This window comes from Dermochelys coriacea, chromosome 19 (genome assembly GCF_009764565.3).
Source record: "Dermochelys coriacea isolate rDerCor1 chromosome 19, rDerCor1.pri.v4, whole genome shotgun sequence".
NCBI lineage: Eukaryota > Metazoa > Chordata > Testudines > Dermochelyidae > Dermochelys > Dermochelys coriacea.
In genome coordinates, this window is record NC_050086.2 from 9,378,968 (window position 1) to 9,399,190 (window position 20,223).

Below are 20,223 nucleotides of genomic sequence, written 5' to 3' on the forward strand. Positions count from 1 at the left end.
TAATAATTCCTTGGTGATTTCAATGCTAGAATATCAAAGCACTTCATAAATAATTTAATCCTCACAGCACCCCTAGGAGATTGGTCAATATTAACTCCTTCTGCCCTTTTGTGAGTAGAGGAAATGGAGACAGAGAGAGACTAACTGAGCAGCCTAAGGTCTAGGACAAAGACAGGATTAGATCTTGGACACTCCTGGCTCCCAGCCTCACACTCCATCCCCCTAGACCTTTCTGCTGAATGATGCTCTCAGCCTTGGGTTCAAAACTATATTTTCCAAGACATTGTCAAACCAAATTAATAGCCTTCCTTGACAGGGTAACAAGCCTTGTGGATGGGGGGAAGTGGTAAACGAAGGTTTTTGATACTGTCTCGCATGACCTTCTCATAAATAAACTAGGGAGATACAACTTACAAGGAGCTACTATAAGTGGGTGCATAACTGGTTGGAAAACCATTCCCAGAGAGTAATCATTAGTGGTTCACAGTCATGCTGGAAGGGCATATTGAGTGGGGTCCCACAGGGATCAGTTCTGGGTCCGGTTCTGTTCAGTATCTTCATCAGTGATTTAGATAATAGCATAGAGAGTACACTTTAAAGTTTGTGGATGATACCAAGCTGGGAGGCTTTGCAGATGCTTTGGAGGATCCGATTAAAATTCAAAATGATCTGGACAAACTGGAGAAATGGTCTGAAGTAAATAGGATGAAATTCATTAGGAAAGAACAATCAGTTGCACATACACAAAATGGGAAATGACTGCCTAGGAAGGAGTACTGCAGAAAGGGATCTGGGGGTCATAGTGGACCAAGAGCTAAATATGAGTCAATGGTAACACTGTTGCAAAAAAAAAGCATACATCATTCTGGGATGTCTTTGCAAGAGTGTTGTAAGCAAGACACAAGAAGTAATCCTTCTGCTCTGCTTGGCTCATTAGGCCTCTCAGCTTGAGTATTGTGTCCAGTTCTGGGTGCCACGTTTCAGGAAAGATGTGGACAAATTGGAGAAAGTCCAGAGAAGAGCAACAAAAATTATTAAAGGTCTAGAAAACCTGACCTATGAGGGAAGATTGCAGAAAAGAAGACTGAGAGGGGACATGATAACAGTTTTCAAGAACATAAAAGGTTGTTACAAGGAGGAGGGAGAAAAATTATTCTCCTTAACATGTGAGGCTAGGACAAGAAGCAATGGCCTTAAATTGCAGCAATGGAGGTTTAGGTTGGACATTAGGAAAAACTTCCTAACTGTCAGGCTGGTTAAGCACTGGTATAAATTGCCTAGGGAGGTGGTAGAATCTCCATCATTGGAGATTTATAAGAGCAAGTTAGACAAACACCTGTCAGGGATAATCTAGATTAGAATAATACTTAGTCCTGCCATAAGAGCTGGGGGTTGGACCAGATGACCTCTCAAGGTCACGTCCAGTCCTACGATTCTATGATTCTGTGATTGTGCAGTGAGCTTTTGCAGAATTGCTCAAGGCCTAACCATCTTCACAGTTTGCTTTGTTGCCAAAATAATCTTGAACGGTATAAAACTATCTGCGGAGACCCTCCTCCTCGGAGTTCTGTAATGAGCTGCAACCACCTGTTGCATCTCATCTCATGACATGATCTCAGGCAGCTACCAAAGCCTTTGCCTGAGTCACTGGGCAAAAAGGTCAGAAGTTCAGTGTGGTCTCAGAGCAATATTAATAAGCTAAACCAATGTAACGGCTTCTTTTCTAGATTTTATTCTATCAAGGCATTGATTTTAATCAAAACCAACTCAATCTGTTGAAGCCTCCAGTAGCTACAGTTACCAGAAGAAAGGACGTCAGTGTATCAGTCCTTGGTTTCTGCCCTCTGAGGTGCTGCGTCACTCCAAAGAGGTAAAGCTGAGTAATGTATCATGAGTGAATTCTTCTGTGACGAGCAAATAACAAGCTCATCGTGTTCCATGGAACCAGCATCCTAACTTTTATTCCAAACAAGGTGTCGGTACTAATTTTTGTTTTGACAAATATGATTTGACATAAGAATAGTGGGAGTCAGGGCCTTTCATTTTTGATCTAGGTTTACATTGCTATGATCTCAATTCCTCTCCCTCTCTTGTTCCTTTCAGTTGTAGGCTTGGTTATTAAAGTTAGCAAGAAGCCATCTGAAAACTCTTCGCTTTGTAGCATTTAAACAGCCCTGCTATATGCAAGACTAAGTATGATAGCTTTTTAATGACTTGTGCTGTTCGTGTTGAGCGTTGGCACAATGGATTACTGGGGGGGGGGGGTTTAAAGAGCCTTGCTGAAAACAAAAGATTCAGTTTCTATTCAGTGAGAAACTTCAGAAGAGAATGTTGACTAGGCAACTGAGTCAGGACTTCTGAGTTTTATTCCCAGCTCTGCTGCTCATTCTGTGTATGAGATTGTACAAGTCTCAAACTCTCAGCTTCCTCTCTTTTAGAAAGGGAGCAGTACTTCCCCGTCTCCAAGGGCTGCTGTGAAACTTAATTCATGACTTTACCCATCGTAAAAAACTGCAGATTCAAGTCATCAGTGTGCTGATGAATTCAGTGTTATGCATCTCTCTCAGCAGATGCAGCAAGGTGCTATAAAACCTGGTAGGTATGGCAGTTAGATGTCACAGTGCCTACAAAAGAGAAATGGATGGATGAAGCATACGTGGTTCCAGCTAAATTTAGACAAGACAGAGGTAGAGCTAATTGATAAAGGGAAGCACTTCCAAGAGTTGGCTAAGATGCCATCCCTTGCCTGGCGCAGGGCAACCGTGCCCCATTCTCCACATTGCAAAGGCAGTACATAGTCTCAGCACTGCCTCTTCCACACAGATAGCAATGCTAGGAGAAACAATCCATGCCCGCTCCTGTGTGATGAAGATCTGACAGCTGTGATACCATGTCATCACTTTCTCTGTGTTGAAGAAGATGATGTAACTATGAAGTACAAGGGTGAGGCTGTTGAAAACTGAAGGCAGGGCATTTTTGGAGGAGGGTCCTAGACTGTGAAACATCTGACCAGAAGAAATCAGGCTGAGCCCAAGTCTATTAGTGCCGAGGGCAAAATGCATATTAATTGTGGGAAGCTCATGGCAAAATCATGCAAGGCTGAAGAGAGCTAGCGCAGGGGAAGAAGATTCTCATTTTGCATATACCAGTGCATGAGCATATTCTTCATGTCCTCAGGAACAGCAACCTGCTAAGCAGAGTACGGTGTTCCTTTTGGTATGTCCTTGTGCTCTTTAACTGTCTGCAGTGGCCCCAGTTTAGCAGGGTATTATAGCACCTTCATTAGTCCTAGATCAAATTGATACTCTCAGTGCCTCTCCAACACCCTTGAGGCAAGTGATCCTGCCGTCCACGTTCTGAAAACATCCATGGAGCAGGATTGGTGAATTAGAGCAGATCTGACCATGTGTTTGCAACTACAGCAGACCTCTATTTAACTGTGAAATGCTCCATTTTTCTGTATCCGGACGCAAGCTCACATTAAGTAGCACAAGACAGAGAACACCTTTCCGAAACTAAGTGTTGCAGTCTTTGGAGTAGCACCATGGTGGCACTTCTTGGGATCATAAACTTGTTATTCATCATGGTGATCTAATTCCTGGCATCAGCATCAAGTGCGGGAGCCAGCTGGAGTCTTTGGAAATGGCAGCTTCTCTTTCTTTGGCTAATAAGCGAGGCCTTTTCACCTACATGTTTGCTGAAAGCGTCACTTGTAGATCTCCCCTAATGAATCTTGGGAGACAGACTCATAGTTGAAAGAACAGGAGTCCTTGGGGTACCTTAGAGACTAAAAAATTTATTTGAGCTTAAGCTTTCGTGGGCTAAAACCCACTTCATCAGATGCATGCAGTGGAAAATACAGTAGGAAGATATATACTGTATTTCCTACTGTATTTTCTACTGCATGCATCTGATGAAGTGGGTTTTAGCCCACGAAAGCTTATGCTCAAATAAGTTTGTTAGTCTCTAAGGTGCCATAAGTACTCCTGTTCTTTTTGCGGATACAGACTAACACGGCTGCTACTCTGAAACCACTCATAGTTGAGAGTCTCTCAAGTCTGACCTTTGTGGTCATTTGCTATAAGGAGCTAGTGGAGGACAGATCAGTTGGTTAGCACCTGTGAGGATTGCATATGAAAAATAGGCGGGTTTCCAGGGAAGATAAATGGCTCAGATTATGTGGAGGATCTGAGGTATTTCTCTCTATAAAGGGTCCCTGAAAGCAGAACTGCTAAAATGAGGGGTCCTTTCTCAGTGGGCTGTTACTTTGCATACCCACTTAATTTAAACCTTCTGTGACAAAGGGAAAAGCGAAATTCAGTCTGTGTTGTGAACATATGATCCACTCTGTGGGCTCTCTTCTTGGCTAGCCAACATCTTGTGCTCTTTCTTCTCCCAGTAAGGCACGCACCGTGTTAGAACAGCCAGCAAGGCCCAGGGAATTGGACTACTGTGTGAAGGGTTTGTTTAGAATGCGACAAAGGGGTTGGAAATTCTGCACCTGGCTGCACTGAAAGGCACTGCTTAGGAAAACCGAAGGTTGTTTGCCAGAGTTATGGGCTGTGTTTTTTAACAGTTGGATCTGATAAGACAGCTCCAGAGCAGGAGACTGCAGCCCTTTGGGTGCAACAAATACATAATACGTTTTCTGGAAGTCTTGTGGGGCCAGGGGAATGTGTTCACAATATACTTAAAGATCTCATGAGCACAAAAGGTTCTCTGTATTTGTCTCCTTTTTCCCTTCATGTTCTCTCTCCTTCCCTGGTTTTGTCCCCTCCTTCCACTCCTGCTCACTTCCCAGCCACCTACCTGCAAGTAAAGCAGCAAAGGGAAATCCACCTGTTACTGTAAATTACATCTTGCTGGTCTGTCTGCATGTGGAGCATTGGAAGTAAGAAGCCGAGGTGTTTTGCATGGCCACCCTCGGGCACTTGAGCCTGGATCCAGAAGATAAAACCGCAGTGTTCTGAAGGCTTGAGGCTGTCTTCGTGCTGTGTCTGCCTCGCTATGTGTCAGCTCCCAGAGAGACAGCAGAAGTGCAAAGCCAAAGGTATTGGCAGAATGTCTGGGGAAAGGGAGATGCTTTTGGGGGAAGATTTTCTTCTTTTCTTTGATACATTTTTAAAACTAGGACAGTTGAACTTTGCCCATGGGTCTCTTCATAACCAGGGCAAGCAACCAATTCGTGGGAACACCATCCGAATGGATGTTCTAGCACAACAGGCTCTTGTGGGAGCACCTTGTAATTCCTAGTGAGGCCCTGAAGGTAACCCTAAACCTGTGCAGATTAGTTTGAGTTTGCAGCGGTTGAATATCAGACCTGAACTTTGTGGTTATAAAAGCTGCTGGGACTGAGAGCTAAACCCCTAGTACTCGACATTATATTCAGAGGAGAGGCTGCATGGTGTGTGTGCCTGGAGCTGATGATCTAGGCCTGCCCGTGTTTGTTAAAGTGGTGGGGGATTTGTTTTTGTTTGCTTGCTGATGCTAGGTAGCGGAAAGGAGACTCAAGATGCAGTATAGGGTGTGATTGTTGCTATAGTTATCTTAGTTCCAAGTCCTTTTTGAGCCTTAATGCGTTCTAACACTGCTGGCAGGTGGCTGGCATATATGGGGAAGCTGTGACCTTGGGCAAGACTCTTAACCTCAGCAGGCCAATTTAATTGCTGGTGTTGCTCCTTTAACATCAGTGGAGTTACACTTGGGATGAAGTTGATGAATGCGTGTCTGAGTCTGGCAGAGCCAGAATTAGCCTGGTTCCCAGGCCCAAGTTCATTCCACCTGCCCCAGCCTCCTGTTTTTATACTGTACATTGCCAATAAAGCTTGCACTGTTCACTTCTCTTCTTAGCATTTATTTGCTGGGACCCCGAAGAAGAGCATGTTAGTAGCCCATGTACCAACAGTTAAGGTGTCTGTACCAGGCAATCCCAGCTGCTATTTCTGTTCTCTTTATATTTCACTTGGGTGAATGGAGCCTGTTTTTTTCTTTTCCACTTTGATTATTATCATTCATCTTGCTATTAGGACGACACATCTGTTGTGGGTTGGCCTAAATCCCTGGGCTCATCTTGAATATAATCAATGCAAATCTCTGTCTTAGCATAAAAGTAAACCTGAGGCTTCACTGTTAAGCAATGGAAGTAAGAGAAAAATTATGGATTGTATTCAGATACTGTTGCCTGTACTGCAGAGCACCCTGGTCAGTGGTTACTTAGGCCTGCAGTAGAAAATGAGGTTGATTTAACTGAAAAATTGAAAATTTAATTGAAAAATCCACACCCTGAGCAGTGTAGTTAAGCCAATTTAAGTCCCGGTACACACAGCGCTAGGTAAAGAAGAAGTCGTCTTTCACCCAAGCTACCACCTCTCGGGGAGGTGGATTACCTATGCCAGTGGGAGAATTCTTCCTGTTAGTATAGGTAGTGTCTACAGCTGTGCTGCTGGAGTGTTTTAAGTGTAGACAGTCTCTTAGAAGTTTAATGCTGTAGTTACATGACAGACATTTAAACTTGTTAGTATCTTTGAATGTGCTGTTTGACATATGTCTTCCACAGCATTCCCCATATGGCCCAAAGGATACAAGCTAAACCTCCTAATGAGCCCTTGGCAGTGTATTCGAACCATCACCGCTGCTGGCACTAACTGACACCTTTCTTGACCGGCTCAAGAGAGGCCAGCAGTTAAAAACAGTGAAACTCAGGGTGAAGAAGTCCCATTAACTCGTCCAGTTCATACCCCTGCTGGGGCAGGACTGTTTCTTATGGTATTGCTTACCAGTGCCTTGTCTAGTATAATTTTAAATGTTTTTAAAGCAGGGTGGATTTGATTTAAATCACTAGTCAGGAAGACTCGATTTAATCATGGTTTTCTACATAAAAGTGCATTCTTGTTGATTGTTACCATCTTAATACATATTCTTCACAACTCAGAGCTAGATGTAGATTTCATTTTTAGAAGGTACACACTATACATTTGTAAACAGTGATTTATTTTGAAAACTTTTCAGATTAGTTTTACAGCTATATCAGAAAATGAATGATTGTTAGCTTATTTCATTTACCAAAGGTAATTGAAGCTGATAGTTCATCTCTCAATGACTTCATAAATATCTCCAATTCAACAGGTTAATCATTAATATTTGGAGGATTTTCTTGCCGTGCTATATTAGGAGGAGAACATCACCAGACACAAATTTAAATTGTTTTATTTAACTAAAACAACAACATTAAGTATTCTGGATTTTTTCTTCAACACAAACATCTAATACTTTAACAAAACAAGCATATGTCCCTCACTTCTCACATTTATTTCCAGACTTCTTCTCCTTGTCCAGATCTATTCCGCCCCCAACAATCTTCTATTCATTGAACTTTTTGAAACTTTGCACTTTTAGAGAGAGGTAAGGGATTGACTCTGTGTACACAAATTTGCAGAGGGACAATAGAGTTGAGGTCTGTTATTTCTCACCTCTATATATTATTTATTTATTTAAAATAATTTTTGCTGTTAACAGGCATGTTACCTCTGGAGATACAAATCCACAATTTGAGAACTGCAAAACTAAGCATCTCGGATGGGTATCTTCTAGACTGAGCACTGAGTCCCATCGGTTAGATAGAAAGATTAACCTAAATAATCTCTACAGAAGCCTGTGGAACCCCATAAGATTGGGTCCCTGATCCATGAACTATTGGAACTCATTTACAAAACTTTTCTTAAACATTACATGAATATATTGTCTCATACTATAGAATTAGAATTTATAATCCCTATTCCATGATGAGATATCTGTGAGCTATAATGTATCTTTAGATCATTTTTTCCCTCAAAAAACATTTTATCCAAAAAATCCGGTTTAAATTAAAAAAAATCCGATTTTTTTTTAATCATTGATTTTTATCCACCCTGTTTGAAAGCTGGAGCTTCCAGCAAGTCCCATGAAGACTCTGCTATGATTGACTAGCCATGGAGATTCCACCCTCCTCTCGTCCTTGGATTTGGTTCCTTCCAGGCTAGTTCTGAGGCATGTTAGCATTGGGTGTTCCAGTGACTTTTGTACTGTTACTGCCTGGTGTGTACAATACTGGATCCCGTTTCCAGAGCTGTCCATTCAGCACCTGTCACGATCGTTGCATTAACTTAATATTTGTTGGTGATTTTTGCAACTAAAGTAGCGAGCTTAGATGAATGATTTGCTCTCTGGGTGAGTAAAAATAGAAACAGAGCTGTCTTGTTGCCTTCCTGTATGTCTCCATTCTTCTCTCTTAAAAGATTAAACATACTTGAGGCTTAGAACGGGGTGGTACAAGCTCTCCCTGGAAGTGATGAGCTGAAGCTTTGTATTAGGACTATACAGTACTTCTTCTGGATTGCTGTTTGTCTTCTCTCAGATGAAAACTTAAAACAGAGGCTCTTGTAGTCATGAAAACGGCCATGGCCTCTTAGTGAGAAAAGCATCAGCTCAATTATTATAGCCACGTTCGCTTGCATTCTACCTACCTACAAATTCTGTCCATCATTTGAGTTGGAAGTGTTGTGCTTTTTCATGCCAGTCCTGCACCTAAACTCTGTTGTATTCTATTAGCCGGCAGTATTAAGTAGTTGTCACATTTCATCCCCCAGGTGGCTGCATTTCTGTGGGGGGGAGAGATGTCAAATAGTTTATAATTAAATTTTCATTCCATATTAAATTAAATATTACCTGTTGATTAATAATTGGCCATTACTTTCACAAGCAGTAGTAGTGCACAGTGACTGGACCCGGATGATGGCTGTAGGAGGAAGAGACTGCTGCAGGTAGCAGAAGGAATCTGTCTCAAGCCAACAAAAATATTGGACATTTAGCCCATTGACTAACGACTAGTTCAGTCTGTAGTCCACACCTATCTCTGGAGACAGCCAAATTCCTCTTGCTGGAGAGAGAAGCCAGGTGGCCCCAAACATCTTCCCTTTCACGCTCCTGCTTAGAGCTGGATCTAGCCATTCTCGAGACGATTTCTGGGTCAGAGGGCAGAGAGAGAGAGTCCACTAACGTCTTTTCTCCTCCTCCCTCTAACAGGAGAGGGAATGCCTCAGTGTCTCCTCCCCTTCCCCAAAGAAGTGGTGGCTTCTGTCTGGTGATTAGGAGGGTCTGAGTGGTGGTGGTGGGAAATCCCAAAGGATTAATCACCATCTGACTCCAAGGGCAGTAACATTAAAACATCTCCCCAGGGTAAGAATAGGCCCTTTCTTTCATATTGCTCTCAGCCTTTAGCTTTGAGGCAGGATACCCCAATCTCCGAAGCTGTCTTTTGTCTGTCTAGTTTCAGAGTATTAGCCGTGTTAGTCTGTATTCGCAAAAAGAAAAGGAGTACTTGTGGCACCTTAAAGACTAACAAATTTATTTGAGCATAAGCTTTCGTGAGCTACAGCTCACTTCATCAGATGCATGAAGTGATCTGTAGCTCACGAAAGCTTATGCTCAAATACATTTGTTAGCCTCTAAGGTGCCACAAGTACTCCATTTCTTTTTGCCTGTCTGTAATCTTCCTGTGATTACCCTGGAGCCAGCCGGTGTTTGATTAATCAGATACTTTATCTCTCTAGAGTGGGTAGTGATCTGAGAAGTATGCTCACTGATTAAAGATGACCTTCCATGAATGAGCAAAGCAGAACCCTGGCTGGGGTTTGATAGGTTGCCCCGGAGGTGCAGGAGAGAAATCAATGGAAGTTGCAAAGGTTTTACTGCAGAGTTGAGTCTGGCCTGTCCAATTCAGCAGGAGTTATGCCTAGGGGTCAGGCTCTTTATGGCAGTGCTGTGTGTCTCTCCTTTTCTCTGCTGGCTGTTGGTGGCATGGTAGAAGTAGGAATTTTTTTTCCTCTGGGGACCTGATTCTGCTGCCATAACTTAAATAAAAGACACATGATCCAGCCCTTAATGACCTAGTCTGTGTGAGAAATAATCCATTTGGAAGGTGCTTTGTCCATGAGGTATTTTCATGCTTTTAAATGAGAGCTGCCATTTCTATGCACTAGTGTTTCTTAAGCAGATTTTTTGGTTCTAGTTAAAAACCCCGTAACAAAGCATAGGCATGGGAACTATGGGTGTGGGGGGTGCTGCAGCACCCCCAGGTTTTACACGGGGCTGTGGCTGCTGGCCCCATGCCCAGGGCTCTGGCTGTCCGCCCTGCTTCCGGGGACCGGCTGCCAGCCCCGCTCCCTCCCCCAGCTGTGGCCCCAGCCTTAGCCTGCTCCTGTCTTGAGTCCCCCACTTCCAGAGACATGGACCTGCTCCTGTCCCCAGACAGGGGTATGGGGGCTGGCTTTCAGTACCCCCACTATTAAAAGTGTCCCAGTGCCACTGTAACAAAGGGAGTAAGTGAAACCAGTAGTTTAGAGAGGGGGGTGACAGCAAGTGTATAAAGATTCTGACAGGCTAGGATTTTGGTTTCTTTTTCCTCTTAAAGTTGCTTCTGCTTTGATTCTATCTCTTGCATTAGATCTATAGCTCTGAAAAGGTGAAATATTCTTTGAAAATGTCTCGCAGAGTCTCAAAATATGCAGTATATCAGCCAAGATATCACCTTTGGAAGTGTGTCTGTGTGTATTATAACAAACGGGCTATCATATAGGTAACATTGTCTTCTGTATATTGGATGGAATCACAACCACTGGATTGTGTGTCGTAAGCCCTATACAGCTGACTGCTAATGAATATTCTCCTATAGGGCAGTGATTCTCAAATTTATTTGATTGTACCCCCCTTCTTTGTGTGTGTAGTAGTTTACACCCCCTCCCCCAACACAACTACAGATACTGGTCTTCACTTGAATCAGTTTCAGCTTGTTTTTCGGTTGAGTTGGGGTTTTTTTTCTCTGTTGCGTGAATGAGCCAATGATCCAGTGTAATAAGAGCAAAAGTAAAACTACGACTGTGGTCGATGCTTACAATTAAATGTGCACGCCACATCGTAGCAAATGGATTAACAGACAGATGGCAACGACTTTGTATAATGCTAGGCAAGCTTCACAGAAATCCATCAAAATGCAGAGCACCATCTAGAGTCAAATACACAGCACCTATTGGCAGCCCCCCACATCAGCTCCTTCCCCTCTCCCCAGCACGTCCTGCCCACTGCAGATGAGCTGTTCAGCAGCGTGTGGGGCGCTGAGAGGGAGGGGGAGGAGTGAGGGCAGGGCCCGCTCGGAATGGAGTGGGGCGGGGATGGGAAGAGGGAGGAAGAGGGCTTCAGGGAAGGGGTGGAGTGAGGGCTGGGCCTGGGGTGGAGAGGGGGTCGAGGCCCCCCCCCACGGCAATTTAGAAAGTTGTCTCGTCTGCACAGTGCCATCTGAGGACCCGATGTGTCTGGAGCAATCAGCTTTGCTAGTTACTCATTGCTATGGGTAAAATGTGCACAGTAAGTCCCCCACCACCACTCCCGCAAGCGTCTCACGCCCTCCCAGAATACATTCTGTGCCCCTAAGGGGGTCTGCCCCCCATTCTGAGAAACTCTGGTAGGGAAAAGTGATAGTGGCCTGTGTATTTGGAACTAAAAGATCTGGGTCCCTCTCAAGTTCTGAATGGCCCTGTGTTGTGACCCATGGATCTCACACCTGGGCCCCCAAGGTTCATGGGAACCACCATGCTCCAACCCTCCACCCGTAGCCTGCTGGCAATAGCTTATCTGAGACTCACAAAGCCCAACCCCAGTGTCAGACTCTGCCCCTGAGGTCCAAATGGTGGAGTCCCAGAGCAGCTGATTGTCCCACTGGTCCTACGCCAGTACCAGGAACAGAAAGCTGTCCAAAACTACTGCTCTCCACCCTGCACTGGACTGGGTGCTTGTGCTTCCTGCTATCACTACTCGCTCCTTCTTTCCTGGCTTGATTTCCTAGCATTCCGACCTGACTTGACTCTTGGCATCTGAGTTGTGATTCCCAACCTCCGTTTGTCTCCTGCTTCTGACCTCCCAGGATCCTAACCCAGCCCGATTCTTGGCCCCTGTCTTGTGACTGTGGGCTCTGGCTCCGGCTCCGACTACTGGGTCTGGCTGCTCGTGATCCGGCCACAAGACCCTGGTGTACAGTTTAGATGCAACTGTGAAGTCCTGGACAGCCACAGAATTGTTTCAGATTTTGTTTTTGTTCTGAGATGACTTTCATTTACAAGATGTGTATCATTTATTATTACAATAAGTTTGTTGGGTTTAGGGAAAAAGTCACATGCAGATGCCACAGATCACTTCAGACGTGGCACAGAGGACAGGCAACATCTAAAAGACCCGTGTATGAGACACAGCCTGCAGTTCTTCCAATATCCCTGTGTTCAAGGAATATTTAAATCAACAGTTTAATACGAGGCAAGGGACAAATGATCAGTGAAGCACGCTCTCTTTTATAAAATACAGGGGCAGAAAGGAAAGCCAAGCAACTCCAAATCATACTGGAACGAAGAGCAGAGCATATTTCTAAACCCCCCCAGAGGGTTTCATATATTTGAAGGCAAACATAAAAGGCTCTGTAAATTCAAACACTATTTTATTTTTTTCATTTAAATTAATCATCCCAGAAAACGGTGACTTTGTCTCTTTGTCTGTATTTAGTTTCGGCAAATCCAACTTTTTATTACTGTCTCTTCGCAGATTATGAAAGTCTTGGTGGATTATATCATCATAATAAATCGAGCCCATTAGTGTGTTACTCTCAGAAGATCACAATAATGGGCTGAGCCTCGGGCAATGTTTCACTGTTTTTCTTCTGAAACTGTTTTGCCTGTGTCCATGTCACTTAGTGCTGGTACGTTTCTCCCTGCTAATAGGAAAGCGCATAAAAATCACATAATCATTAATATTGCAGAATCATTAGGGTTGACAAAACCACCTCTGACTGAGCTGATGTTGGTTTTCATGGTCACTGCATTTTATAACATGCTACGTAACCATTAGCTTTTTTTTTGCTTTTTTTTTTTAGACCAATATTGTAGATCTGGTGGCTGTCTGACTCCGGCTACAGTTCTTCTGTATGTAGATCGTGCCAGTTAGATGATCATTTTCCAAGCCAGTCAGAGCGAATGAAGTTCCAGTGATTGGCTCCAATGCTTCCCCCCCACCTCTGGTTTTGTTGCAGACAGCATTCGGAAGTCGGCAATCTGTAGATGCGCAATCAGGTCTTGGTTTTCGTCTCGTAAAGTCAGTCATGTGCTGACTGGTTGAAAAGCGTCAAAACTACAATCTTGTAAAATCACCAAAGTAAGTCAGGGTGCCTTTCTTAAAGGAGAACACGAGAATGGCCATACTAGGTCAGACCAAAAGTCCATCCAGCCCAGTATCCTGTCTACCGACAGTGGCCAATGCCAGGTGCCCCAGAGAGAGTGAACCTAACAGGTAATAATCAAGTGATCTCTCTCCTGCCATCCATCTCTACCCTCTGACAGACAGAGGCTAGGGACACCATTCCTTACCCATCCTGGCTAATAGCCATTAATGGACTTAACCTCCATGAATTTATCTAGTTCTCTTTTAAACCCTGTTATAGTCCTAGCCTTCACAACCTCCTCAGGCAAGGAGTTCCACAGGTTAACTGTGCGCTGTGTGAAAAAGAATGTCCTTTTATTTGTTTTAAACCTGCTGCCCATTAATTTCATTTGGTGGCCCCTAGTTCTTATGGGAACAAGTAAATAACTTTTCCTTATTTACTTTCTCCACACCACTCATGATTTTATAGATCTCTATCATATCCCCCTTTAGTCTCCTCTTTTCCAAGCTGAAAAGTCCTAGCCCGTTTAGTCTCTCCTCATATGGGACTCGTTCCAAACGCCTAATAATTTTAGTTGCCCTTCTCTGAATCTTTTCTAATGCCAGTATATCTTTTTTGAGATGTGGAGACCACATCTATATGCAATATTCAAGATGTGGGCGTACCATGGATTTATATAAGGGCAATAAGATATTCTCTCTCTTATTCTCTATCACTTTTTAAATTATTCCTAACATCCTGTTTGCTTTTTTGACTGCCGCTGCACACTGCATAGACGTCTTCAGAGAACTACCCACAATTGATTGCAAGATCTCTTTCCTGATTAGTTTTAGCTAAATTAGCTCCCATCATATTGTATGTATTGTTGGGGTTATTTTTTCCAATGTGCATTACTTTACATTTATCCACATTAAATTTCATTTGCCATTTTGTTGCCCAATCACTTAGTTTTGTGAGATCTTTTTGAAGTTCTTCACGGTCTGCTTTAGTCTTAACTATCTTGAACAGTTTAGTATCATCTTGCAAACTTTGCCACCTCACTGTTTACCCCTTTCTCCAGATCAAGAATGTTTAAAATAGAATGTTTAAAATAGAAATTGGTCCAAACTAAACATCTAGATCTGATCACCTGCCTTTTGGGAAATATGGTATGTCGTCTGCCCAGGGGATTATTTTTTAAATAAAGAAAGACTGAGATCTCAAGGTTTGTTACTAACTGTTCCCCATATTTCCGTGTTTCCCCCACTCTCCAACTTACCAAAATACCCCACTTCCTGTGAAGGTTTCTAGGTGTAATCCAACCGATGTTTCTCGTACTAAGTAATACTGTAAATAGAACCACCACTAGAGGGCACTCAAAATGTTCTGTCCCAATATGTTTCAGAGTAGCAGCCCTGTTAGTCTGTATTCGCAAAAAAGAAAAGGAGGACTTGTGGCACCTTAGAGACTAACAAATTTATTTGAGCATAAGCTTTCGTGAGCTACAGCTCACTTCATCAGATGCATTCGGTGGAAAATACAGTGGATGCTTTATAGGAAAGTTCTGACCTGGACCTGGCATTTGTGGCTGAGACCCATTTTTAGTTTAATATAATTGTTTTAAAATGTGAGAGGAAGAAGTTGAGCCAAAACAGCAGCATCCCTCATGAAAGCTCCTGGATATCAGTCGAGTATTTGTCGACTGAGGCTTTGTGGTTGGGAAGGAAAGGGCAATGGTGGTATATAAGATCGGCCCTACTGGGTCAGATCAAAGGTCCATCTAGCCCAGAATCCTGTCTTCCGGCAATGGCCAATGCCAGGTGCCCCAGAGAGAATGAACAGAACAGGGAATTATCAAGTGATCCATCCCCTGTCGCCCACTCCCAGCTTCTGGCAAACAGAGGCTAGGGACACCAACCCTGCCCAGCCTGGCTAATAGCCATTGATGGACCTATTCTCTATGAATTTATCTAGTTCTTTTTTGAACCCTGTTGTGGTCTTGGCCTTCACAACATCCTCTGGCAAAGAGTTCCACAGGTTGACATTGTGCCTTGTGTGAAGAAATACTTCCTTTTGTTTGCTTTAAACCTGCTGCCTATTAATTTCATTTGGTGACCCCTAGTTCTTGTGTTCAGGGAAGGAGTAAATAACACTTCCTTATTTACTTTCTCCACACGAGTCATGATTTTATAGACCTCAATCCTATTCCCCTTTAATCGTCTCTTTTCCAAGCTAAAAAGTCCCATTCTTATTAATCTCTCCCCATATGGAAGCCGTTCCATACCCCTAATCATTTTTGTTGCCCTTTGCTGAACCTTTTCCAATTCCAATCTTTTTTTTTTTTGAGATGGGGCGACCACATCTGCACGCAGTATTCAAGAGAGTTGTCACCAGCAGCATCACCCTCTGCAGAAACGAACGCTGAATCTGGCCACCCACCCCTGCCGTCCGGTTCTCTTAGGACAGAGGAGAGAGCTGTGGCAGCAATGAAGCAATGTTTGTGTGCCTCTAGTCTTGACGCAAGGGCAAACCAATAACTTCACACAGAAGTCCTACTCCAGTGGGCGTTCAGAAAAATGCAGGAAATGATGGAGAAGCTTTAATTTGCCTTTGGGGGCTGGGTAATGGGTAGCTTCCAAGTGAAGAGCGGTGTATATTGGGTTACAAAGGAAAACAGTGGCCTCCAATCTCAAAGTCCATGCACACAGGGCAGTGACCCATGTTTTCTTTCACCTCCCCTGCTGCGTTGCCTTCTGATGACTAGAAGGGCAGAAATGAAACTGTGTCACTGAGATCCTGTGAGAACATATCTCTGCTGCTGTTCACAGTACTGAACTATTTAAATCACGCTGATCCGAGCTTGCATGGGATACAGTTCCACATATCACCATTCCACATCTCAGCACACGATACAGTGTCGCTGTCTTTTGTTGAAAGTCTTCTTGTGTAGTCCCAGTTACTTTATACGGAAAGTCTGACATGGGTTTTTATGTGGTTGACATGGCAGATCCACGTACTTGTGAGGGACTGTGCTTTGTCTGCGTACACCTCGATAACAATTCATTCTGTTAGTTAAGTGAGTGGAGCTGTCCCTTGAGCTCACCAGGTCTCTGTTAAGCGTCCAAAGGCTTCATTTTTAATCACGCTGCTGCCACCTAATGCCATATATCATACATTTGTAGTGGGAAACCGTGAGTCACCGCATGCCACAAATGTAGGCTTAGTGTTCCACAGAACAAACAATATATTAATATTACTTTATCTTGAGCGTCGTCTTTCACAAATTAAAGTATTGTTCTTGGCCCTCACCAACCAGTTCTCCATGGTACTCAACCCCACCTGTGCCAGGGGTTCTTGTGGCCCAGCTCCAAAGTTCTGGACCTTGGTCTTCTGTCATGAGATGTTCAATCTCACAGTGGGGGTGGCGTCTTGGAGACCGTGGTGAGCGGGGCTGAAATTTTGTGACTTCTCCACAAGCAAGGCAGTGTCATCAGCATAGTATTGGTTGGAAACACTTCTTGACCAACCTTGGTTTCGATGAGAGGAACGGCAAGTCCTAACATCTAGTCAGTAGCTCGACAGAATAGTGCCTGGGGGAGAATGCATCCTGCTGCACACCTGAGGTTATGTAGAAATGTGGCAAAAGTCACGAACCAAGGCACACTTTCACACCAATATCCGTGTGAAGATCATATACTAGATTTAGCCAAACATTTGGAACACCAACTCCTTTCAGTGCAAGCCAAAGTGCTGACCTGTCGACTGAGCCGAAAGCCACTTTGAGGTCGATTATATGTGCCACATGAAGCAGATTGGTTAAATCTTCTGTACAGTTCAGCCAACACAGGGGCTGGCTTTCAACTAGCCCTGGGGGTGCTCAACCCCCGCTAAGTCCCCGCCCCAACTCTTCCCACCCCCACTCCACCCCAGGCCCTGCCACCCCTCCACCTCTTCCCCCAAGACCCCGCCCCACCTCTTCCTGCTCCACCCCAGACCCACCTCTTACAGCCCAGTTCTGCCCCTCCCCCGAGCGTGCCCCATCCCTTCTCTTTCCCCTTCCCTCCCAGTGCCTCCTGCATGCCGCAGAACAGCTGATCTGCAATGGGCAGGAGGCACTGGGGGGAGAAGGGAGGGGAGCTTGGCTGCCGGTGGGTGCTAAGCAAGTTCTATGTCAGCCAGAATCCAAAGGGTAAGTCCAGTGTCCATTGTTGACAGTCCTGCCATGAAATCTGACTGCTGCGGATGACAAAGTCTGTGAAGGAGCAGCTGTATCCTCCCAGCAGAACATGAACAAAGACCTTTCAGGGACCGAAAACAATGAGATTGGCCTGTAGTTGCCACACATAGTGCAAGATCCTCTGCCATTGTACACGGACACTATGATGCCATCTGGCCTCTCTTCAGTCATTCATTTTATTGCGTTGCATGCGTGCTCTTCAGCCGTGTCTCCAGGATGGACCGAAACACCCCACACACACACACACTGTGTTCTCAAACTCACCATTGACGCGTGAAGGGGTGCATACCCTGACCCTACCTGGTGGATTTGCAGGATTGATCCAGATCCAGGAACATCACCGCATGACGTCTGTTGCAACATCATCCACCGTGGTCACTCTGGCTAGCACAATGGTCCCTAGTAGACTATGCATGTTTGATGATGACCTCACTGGGGAGCTGGGCAACTGTGTTTCAGAATCAGATTAGAGAGAGACTGCAGTTTGGGTATGTGGCCAAGTCAGGGCAAGGCTCTGCATCTGATGGGCTGAAATGTCACAAGCTGTCCTGATTTCAGGCACATTCCAGGACTGGAAAATAAGGCCAAGATTTGCAGACGTGACTAGTGATTTTGGGTGCCCAACTTCGGCCCCATTTTTCTGCCCTCTGAAAATCAGGCCCCTTTTAAAGATCCCAAACTCACTAGTCCTGTTTGAAAGCCTTTGGTCCAAGGTCCTTGCACAGCCTCTGTCCATTTAACTCGGGTCCAAATGCCAAGCGGAACATTCCCAAAGTTCAGCGGAGTTCCCACCTGGAGTTGTGTGTGGGCTGCGTCTAGTATACAACCATGTACCATTGCAGTCCTTTACGTCATCTCAGCAATTGCTCTCATCCTATCCAAACATGCTATTGTTTTACCCCATCGTTAAAGTTGGAAACAGGGAGGGAGCGTGTTGACACCTTCCCCAACGTGCACAGTCACCTTTAGTGTTAAAAGGGTGAAATGAAGATGAATCTGATCAGTTGATATCCAAAAACGGAAGGTGAATAAGATTTAACCAAGTTGTTCTTTGTTTGCCGATATAGGGGGCCTTCGAGGGGCTACCATAGTGGATGCCTTAGATACTCTGTACATCATGGAGCTTGGGGAGGAATTCCAAGAAGCGAAAAGCTGGGTGGAGAAGAGCTTGGACTTGAATGTGGTGAGTCAGTAATTGAAAACGTCAGTGCAAGAAATGAGTCAGATTCATAGATTGCAAGGCCAGAAGGGAACATTGTGATCCAACTAACCCCCTGCACAGCACAGAGCATAGAACTCCACCCAGTGATTCCTGCAGCCATCCTTAATTCCTGAGGTCTTCAGTAGAATTAGCCTGAACAGGGTGTAATGCTCTTTCTGTTAGAAAATTACCATCTCTAATTTTTAGAAACTCCAGGGAAGTTTGATCAGTGTGAACAGGAGACCTCCAGCATATGTCCCCCAGATTGAACTCCCTCCCCATGATATCAGTTTTTCTTTCTGCATATTATAGACTGATCACCCTGCTCTTAGGGAGGGAATTTTTTTGACACCTCTCCTTATAAATTATTGATCAGTACCTCTATGTGTTATACAAAGGCAGCATAGGACCCCAAAGCGAATGGGAAGGGTGGGGAAAGGGACAATTGTGCCAGGGCCCTAAGTTCTAGGGGACCCCAAAATGTCTGTAACATCTGTGTAAATAAAGTGAAAGGGAAGGGGGTGGGGCCCTAAATGTCTCTCGACAGGCCTGACCCCAACCACACTGCTGGGACACTGGATAAGTATGAAAAATGAAGAGCTCCACCTACAGAATGGCCAGCACTCCTTCCTGTACGTTCCTTGAAGGTCTCCCATCTACTTACGGAGTCGTTCTTCACTTGCGAGATGGGACCACAGCCTGACGTGGTCGTCTATGGAGGCCATTAAGCTCAAAATGCCATTAAAATTTTAATTTCTTTATGTCTGTCCTAGTTGGGAAAAAATGGTTCTCCCCATGTGAAAAAAGAATGCAGCTGCCTTTTTAGAAAAGTATCATTTGGAAAGGGATGGCCATCATGGATTCATAATAGGAAGATCACATCTGATAAATTAGCTTGAATGTTTTTAAGTATGTTACTGAATCGATAAACAAGGGACAAAATCAATAGGGATATCATTTATCTGGATTTGGCAAAAGCTTTTACTCCTGGCCCACACAATAGATTGATCAGCAAAGACTAAAATGAATGTTATTGATTGATCACTGGAGTCAGATGTGCAGCTCAGGGAGAGAAGGGTTGAAATTAATTAAAAATGGGCTTTGAGACAAGAAGCTGACTTAGTCAGGCAGGGGTGGGATGGTGGCCTTGACTGGAGAGGGGAATTCAGTGCGAGGCTTAAGAGAGAAATGAGGAGGAAGGAGAGGGTGTCATTTCAAAAGTAGCTACATTCGCTGCTGAGATAATTTGCCAGCATGGGGAGTAAAAACAGTTTCAGAGCTGCAAAGCAAAGAGTCTCAACAGAGGAAGCTGTATTATCAGCTGTCAGCAACATGTCACTCCAGTGCTGTTTGTTCCACTGGCTGCCCATAAAACACAGTCAAGCTGGAGGTACCAGTCTTGCATTTAAAGTGTTCAGTGGGCTAGACCCGAACTCTCTGACGGGCGGCCCCTCCCTCTGCAACCAAGGTCCCCCCCAGGAGAGCTGCTGTCTTCAGGGGTGGTGGAACTCTCAGTAATTAGATTGAGCAGGGTGGGTCTGACTCAGGCAGTGGGGAAAGAAGAGACAGTTC

The 20,223-nt window shown here is 44.4% G+C and overlaps 1 protein-coding gene across 3 annotated transcripts in view; it reads left to right on the forward strand.

The window, feature by feature from the left end:
- The window catches only part of MAN1C1 (mannosidase alpha class 1C member 1), a 90,174-nt gene that overhangs the window by 42,862 nt on the left and 27,089 nt on the right, over positions 1–20,223 (forward strand). For all 3 annotated transcript variants that reach the window (XM_038377423.2, XM_043506061.1, XM_038377422.2), the window contains exon 3: positions 18,518–18,633. In XM_038377423.2, the coding sequence (XP_038233351.1) occupies positions 18,518–18,633 (116 nt within the window). The remainder of the gene's footprint in view (positions 1–18,517; positions 18,634–20,223) is intronic.